This window comes from Scylla paramamosain, chromosome 37, assembly GCF_035594125.1.
Source record: "Scylla paramamosain isolate STU-SP2022 chromosome 37, ASM3559412v1, whole genome shotgun sequence".
In the NCBI taxonomy this organism is placed as follows: domain Eukaryota; kingdom Metazoa; phylum Arthropoda; class Malacostraca; order Decapoda; family Portunidae; genus Scylla; species Scylla paramamosain.
The window spans coordinates 97,632-105,000 of NC_087187.1; the positions used below are offsets into that span (position 1 = coordinate 97,632).

Here is a 7,369-nt window from a genome sequence, read left to right on the forward strand (position 1 = left end):
CAAATTCATTAAAGTATCATGTCTTGCTTCTTTATCTCCTTTCTCCAGTAGAAGGGGAAAAAAAAAGAGAGAAACGAACAGCATCCTCTATCCTAATTGTTCATACACCTGGCACGCCACATTCTCTCCAGAAACTCTTTCACCGCCTCAATCATCCTTTCATGCGCCTCTCTACACAGTCCCAGCAACAACACCATCCATTCCTTTCCTGTCTTCTCCACTCTTTCATTCCTATCATGCCCTAACTCAGTCAGTATCACTTGCATCATCTCATTCCTGTCTCTGGCATACTTCACACACTCCAGCACCATATGTGTGTGCCTCGGAACCCGAGGCTTGCCTCTCTTCCTCTCGTGTGCCTCGGAACCCGAGGCTTGCCTCTCTTCCTCTCGTGTGTATAGAGAGTGTATAGAGAGAGAGAGAGAGAGAGAGAGAGAGAGAGAGAGAGAGAGAGAGAGAGAGAGAGAGAGAGAGAGAGAGAGAGAGAGAGAGAGAGAGAGAGAGAGAGAGTTTCAGAATAGTGTTGGTTATCTAGGTGTAAATAAACATAAGCTCATATATGCATAGATATATTGACAAATTTCCCCAAATAAACCAGATGTCACATCAATGTATAGGATGAGGAATAGCACAATATAAATAGTCCTTACACAGTAACATGGTGTTTAGTTATCCTACAAATAAAACCACACTTTAGAAATTACTTACACACTAAACTGATACTGCACCTGAAAGCTACTACTGACTGAGACAGGCTAGCCACATATGCATGCATTCACAAGTATTCCCAATAATTTAAACTAACAGAAATAGCACCAGTTCCTTGCAGTCTTTTTAAGGGGATGGCCATGGCAGGCTTGTTTCCATTTAGTTCTCAGTCTTAGTCAGGAGTGTGACTGATGTGTATGCCTGTGGTACTGTCTGGGTCACAGGCAAATCTTTACCAGACATACTAAACTCTCACAAACATGAGGCTTCAAAAGTATTGCAGTCTACCATGAGCTAGTTTAAGTTGAGTCAAGATAGGTTAGGTTATATAACTTAATATAACCTAACATAGCCTATCTTAGCCCATACCAGAAATAGCTAGCTCAGTTAAGTTAAGCCAGACTAAGCTGCTTTACTTTAGGTCACTCATCTAAGAGAATTATTGATCTTATTGTGCTAAATCCTAAGGACTCCTGCAATCTGATGTCATTCTATGTCTGTTCTCTTTCAAATTTCTCCTCATCTCCCTCCACTCCTTTGCACCGCTGTAAAGGGTCTTGGCGCACTCCCTTAGCTCCTCCTCCGATGAACAGTTCCAGTGGTACTTGAAGAGGCCGCTCAGTTTAACAAGCTCATTCTGGCTCACCTGGAAGACAAGTGCCAGTGATTTAGTATGGAAGCTTGGGTTAGTTTAATTACAATACGGTGAGGTCGTTGAAGGTCACCGGTTTGTATTCTACTGAATCAATGTTCTTTTGGGAAAACTGTATTTCTGCATTATTATCTCCAATCTTACCACAATAGGGAAATTAACAAAAAAAAAAAAAGAGATGAAGATATACAGATATGTAGTTTTCACAATAAAGCAGATTAGTGGAGTGCATTGCCAGAGAACATTGTGTGCAGGCAAACAATACATATTGAAAAAAACAAAAAAAACATGATAAGTTAATGTTATAGACAAGACATTATGAATTTGACAGTCAAGATACCAAGCTGGCAATCCCACTCACACACACACACATACACACACACACACACACACACACACACACACAGACACATCATTCACACTCTTAGCCCCATCAGTCCCTAGTGGAAAAGGACAGTCAGACATAGCACAGCTGGTCACATACATCCAAACAGAATTTGACTTAATCCTGTAAAATACAAATAGGTCTATACAAAATACAGAAAAGACAGTCAAGTGGAGGCATCACCAACCTCCTCCAGGAATCTGGCAGGACAAACGGCACGGCAGAACCGATTCTTGCTCCCGTACTCCACATACTGGTCTAGCATCATCGAGTAGGCAAAGCGGTTGTAGCGTTTCTCCCACTCACTCTCTCTGCTGAAGTCTCTGTTCTGAATCTGACGCAGAAACTGAGGCGACAGTACCGGCACCACAGCGTCAACCTGAGGAATGCCACCAATGTTCAGTCATTCAAACCATAAAAACACTATTGAAACTCCCCTTAACTTCCACTAGAGCTTGTTGAAAGTAAGAGACACAGCACTGCAACACATAAGAACAGCATCCTCTCAGGAAGATGTTCCTGCTGTGTGTGGATTTGTGAGAGAAAAGTACACAGTTGTTTTGCGTGAGTGAAGCCATTCTGAAAGATAATGTGTCACCTTTTGGAGAAATGTGTCTGTGTGTTACAGGCACACACACACACACACAAGGTGGCCCCACACACCAGCACACACTGACCTGCATCCCCGTGTCAAGACAATGTGGGCTGGAGTTTTTATGTACCTTCATGAACCACTTGTGGATACTGTTCCATGGATCACACCTCAGGCTGCTCTTAACTTGTGTGTTCTTAGACTCTTGCAGAAGCAACACATACAATCTCTTGCCCTCCATGGGATTCCTCAGCTGAGATGCAAGCTGTGGGAAGAATCAAACAAATAATGAAGGCTCTCTCTAGGTAATAAATACAGCCAGTGAAGCATAATGGAAGCAATACAAAACATGTCACTTCTACAGGGATCATCAACATCTTACTGGAAAATATGTAAACTTATTCTCTTATGCCAAGCAAAATCATGGCATCTCACAACACAAGGAATTTCCCTATCTTCAGATCTGCTCCAAACTAATTTAATTTGTTCCTCCTGTCAGCTAATGAGTAAAGGTCAGGCATTCCCACCAACAAGATCTGACTGTGTGAAGCACACCTGTCAGCTAGTGAGTAAAGGAGTGAAAGTGAGATAACTCCAGCAGGTCCCTTTCCCCTCAGCTCACCAGTCAGGTCACCAGTCAATTAGATCTGGTCCAAACTATGTGAAGTACGTCTCCAGTCAACAAGTGAATGAAGGAATGAAATTAAGATACCCCTAGCATTTCCATCTTTTTCCCTGAGCTAAGGTTGCCAGCACAGCCTGACTGACCCACCTGCAGTGCATCCTCCCTGGTGTCCTGGGCATGGATCAGCAGCACCTTTGCCCGGAACCCTGACTGCTTGCCATCAACGCTGCCCAAGCTGGATTCCACCACCAGCACCTGCGGATCCCTCTGGATAGACAGAGTGAAGGTCTTAGCAGCATCACTCCTTGGCTCTGTGAATAATGTGACAGATTTCAACACAGTGTTTCAAGATTTCAATAGTCACTATCTTCCATGACTACACAGGCCCACAGTCTCTTATCCAAACAAACTTCCAATTGATTTATTATAACTAATTAATCAGACATTTGAATCAAGTGACTGAGATGTCAGGGAGTCAAGACAGGCTCATGCAGTGGCCAGTCAAAGCAGCAGAGTGGAAGGAACTAATTCTCAGAGTGGAAGGAACTAATTCTCAAACAGAGTGGTGGATAAAAAGAATAGACTCAGTAATCAGATTGTTAGTGCTGAGTCACTAAGGAGATTTTAAAAGAAGATACACAAATCTAGGGATAGGGTCACTAGGGAGATTTTAAAAGAAGATACACAAATCTAGGGATAGGGATAAGTGGAAATAGGTAAACACATTCAATTCAGGAAGTGCCATGTGCAGGCCTGATGGCTCCTTGCAGCTCCCCTGATGTTCTCATGTTGTTATGTTTGCCAAGACACTGAAGTGACTCACTCAGGCGCACAAACTTCTCCAGCTTGGAGAGAATGTCTCGGCGGTTGTGCTCAAGTAGGGTCTTCAGGAACCTCTTAACAGTAAGGTCCTGGAAGTGTGGGCACTCCTCCATCGTGGTGAACACTGTGTGGGTGAAGGCATTGCTTCTCTGGCACCGCTGCAAAGTATTACAGCCTCCCTTAACAACATGTACACGCTTACAAACATTTTATTTTATCATTTAACTCAAAAAAAAAAAAAAAAAAAAAAGAGTGAACATTTGTAGGGTGTTTGTCATTGCCACCTCTGTTATTTGAATCTGTGGTCAGCAGCAATCCATGTAAAAGTGAAAGTGTGGAAGCCGAAGCCGTGAATAATGAGAGATGACCGTATTACCAACATTGTTTTTATTATTACTATTTTTTTATTATTACCATTTTTGTGGAAAACAGCCTTAGTACATGTATGCATTATTACTATTTTTACATTTGTGTCAACTTTCTACAATATGTGTTGCTATCATAACCATTATTGCCTCTTCCCTACTAGACTTGGTCAAACTTCAACTCTCACTCTTAGACTGTCTCCTTTTCAAAAAATATTCAGCCACTGTACTCACCTCTCACTCATGTCCTTGGCCACCCTTTGGAGGATGAAAGCTGTGTGTTACTCAGCATGAACAATAGCAGAGTGTATGTATCATGACAATGTGACAAGAAGTGGGTTGTGGCACAGAATAGACATTTTGAAGCAAGATGGGAGTGTGTACACTGGCCAGCCAGTGAGAGTACTAGTGGCAGACGGTGATGCAAGGCACAGGTCAAACATGGAAGGAAACAGGACAGTAAATAAAAAAAATAGATAAGACTACTGAGGAAGGAAAGAAAAGATGAAAGTATTGACAAGAAAAGGAAAGAACAAGACAATGAATGAGAAGGGGACACGGGATAATGACTGCAGAGATAAAGGAAACAAAATATTATAAAAGGAAGCAAATGGCACCACGAATTAAGAAAAAAAAAAAAAAAAAAAAAAAAAAAAAAAAAAAAAAAAAAACCAGCTTCTGAAGTGGTGCTGAGCCAACCTCTATTTGTGAGTTGGTGAGGCCAAGAGTCTCAGCAATAGGCTCCCAGTTAGAAAGATCCAGTTCATCCTCCAGGCTCCTCATTATCACTGGGTTCACTTCTCGGAACTTCCACATGTTGATGTTGAACTCTTCCACCCATGAGAAAGTTCTGTGGGGCACCATGGCATCAGTAATGATATTTTCTTTTCTTTTCTTTTTATATAAGAGAAACACTGGCTATGGGCAACAAAAAAGAAAGGAGGAAAAAGAATAAAGAACCCACAGAGGTGACAGTCCTTAATCCTTTAAAGAAAACCCATAGGGATCATTCAAAATTGGAGAATAAGTGTCTTGAAACCTCACTCTTGAGAGAGAGGTCAACTTATAGGAAAGAGGAAATGCAGAAAGACTACTGGTGTACATTAGACTCCACTATACACATACACAAGACAATACACACCTCTCTTTCTCCTCTCTCAAGAGTTCCTCCACCTCCTCCTCCAGCTCCTTGCCCAACTGAGCAACATCACCCATCACCCTGAAAAAAAAAGAAGAAAAATAAATAAATAAAAATAATAATAATGATAAATAAATCAATTAAACAGATAAATACAAATAAAATCTACCTAATAATGGTCTACATTCTGAAACACTTCTGCACCACACCTATACTACTTTCAAAAGGCTCTACTTCAAATTATGCAGGTTTTTAAGGGTGCTTTTATAGTTCTAGTGACAGACGAACAAGATTTCTATACTATGAATAGGAGAAATACTCTTGAGAACCCAACTAATCATCTCTGTGCCCTTGGAAAATACTTGTGGTGAGGAAGAGAGCAAAGCATTTCTGAATACTGGTTTATATACCCAGCTAGCAAGCCCACACCACTAATTTTCACAGCATTTTATACCACAACTATTTTAAGAGATAATGGAAATATCTAACCTCAGTCTATTGATACTGTTAACTTGATTTCCTCTATACTCGTATCTTCCTTTTCTCTCACAACCATCCACATCCCTCCTTTCTTCTCTCCTGCTCGCCTACATCTGCCTGTGACTCCCCAGCCTCCTTCACTCCACTCAATGCTGTCATGCCATCCCGTCTCACCTACTCCCATCACACCATAATCCCTCCACTTTCCCTCACTCCAGCTGTTTGTGTTCCAGGAAAGCAAGCAGCACCTCTCCTCTCTATGCCCTCTCCTATTCCTGCCTGGCATCCTACCATAGCTGGGGCCACTCTACCACATTCCAGGCCATCCAATAGCTTCCCTATACTGGACATGTGGATGCCATCTGATGACCACACCTGCTTCCAAACCATCTTCCACAACTGCAGCCCATCACACTCCCATTCTTCTAACTTCCCTATGTATTTGCTGTTCACCCATCTCTCCTGGCCAAATCGTCAACACTTTATCCTGCCTCATAGGGATGCACACGACTAGGTGCCTCTTGTTTATCTTCTCTCTCACCATATGAACTACCTCCACCATTCACCAGACTGTCTCCTTTCAACCTATAGCTCCAAACCCTTCCCCTCCTCCCTCGATCACCACCAGGTCCTCAAGCTTCATCTCCCTGAGGTGCTCCTTCTTATTCTGGTCCCCGCCTTCCCTGTCCTGCTCATCCTCACCCGCCCTTACCTGATTCTTCCTCTCAGTCCTCTCACAGTGTGTCATCCTGGGCTTACTGTGGCTGGGCCTTCATTTCAGTGGAGGACCGAGGATCCTCCACCTACCTTCCTTGGCCCTCCTGTTCCCCCACCCACTATTCCTCCGCGCCGCCCTACTGCCACCTACCCACCTGTTTTTTTTAAGCTACTACTACTACTACTACTACTACTACTACTACTACTACTACTACTACTACTACTACTCACTGCGTTGCGAAGCACACACACACACACACACACACACACACTGATATGGACACTACTTTCCTGGATGTGTTTTTAACGGGTCTCTCCCCCTCTCTCTCTCTCTCTCTCTCTCTCATAAATAAGCAAAGAACTGACTGATCGACAGATTTGTTAAATAATCAAACAAATATATACAAAAATATAATGATAAATAGTGAAGGGTAAGGAGGAAAAGAAGTAAGAATATATATAAGGAGAAAAAATAAAGAAGAAGAAGAAGAAGAAGAAGGAAAAAGATAGAAGAAGAAGAAGAAGAAGAAGAAGAAGAAGAAGAAGAGAGAGAGAAAGAAAGAAAGAAAGAAAGAAAGGAAAAAAGGGAGAAAGAAAGGAAAAGGGATCGGGAAGTAGAAGAAGAAGAAGAAGAGAGAAAAAAAAGAAATACGTGTTTGGTAATAGAAAATAATAACAAAAACAAGGAAACTGTTTCGATGGATGTAATGAACACTAAGTGATGAAACACACACACACACACACACACACACACACACACACACACACACACACACACACACACACCGTGAATACAAAGGTGAAAGTTGTAATGAAGAAATACATCTGGAAACGAAAAATTAACACCTCTGTGAGTGTAACCGCAACTTTACGAGTCAGAATGGC

The 7,369-nt window shown here is 42.1% G+C and overlaps 1 protein-coding gene across 2 annotated transcripts; it reads right to left on the minus strand.

The window, feature by feature from the left end:
- Positions 1-553: 553 nt before the first annotated feature.
- Positions 554-6,794, minus strand: LOC135091236 (uncharacterized). 2 transcript variants are annotated; one of them, XM_063988686.1, is made up of 8 exons: positions 6,716-6,794; positions 5,291-5,368; positions 4,849-4,999; positions 3,786-3,942; positions 3,110-3,273; positions 2,468-2,602; positions 1,933-2,124; positions 554-1,354 (listed from the first exon to the last, which is right to left on the minus strand). In XM_063988686.1, the coding sequence occupies exons 2-8, from the start codon at positions 5,362-5,364 to the stop codon at positions 1,172-1,174; spliced, it is 1,056 nt and encodes a 351-aa protein (XP_063844756.1). In that variant the 5' UTR covers positions 5,365-5,368; positions 6,716-6,794; the 3' UTR covers positions 554-1,171. The 2 variants fall into 2 exon arrangements, with proteins under 2 accessions (XP_063844756.1, XP_063844757.1); XM_063988687.1 differs by lacking the exon at positions 6,716-6,794 and adding an exon at positions 6,480-6,627.
- Between the last annotated feature and the right edge of the window lie 575 nt (positions 6,795-7,369).

Bases quoted from the DNA above. Each gene is read 5' to 3' on its own strand.
- LOC135091236 (XM_063988686.1), bottom strand. From the start codon at position 5,364: ATGGGTGATGTTGCTCAGTTGGGCAAGGAGCTGGAGGAGGAGGTGGAG. The intron at 3,274-3,785 runs GTGAGTCACTTC...CATTATTCACAG, and splicing joins GGAGAAGTTTGTGCGCCTGA to AGCCAAGGAGTGATGCTGCT. The intron at 2,125-2,467 runs GTACATAAAAAC...GGCATTCCTCAG, and splicing joins TCCACAAGTGGTTCATGAAG to GTTGACGCTGTGGTGCCGGT.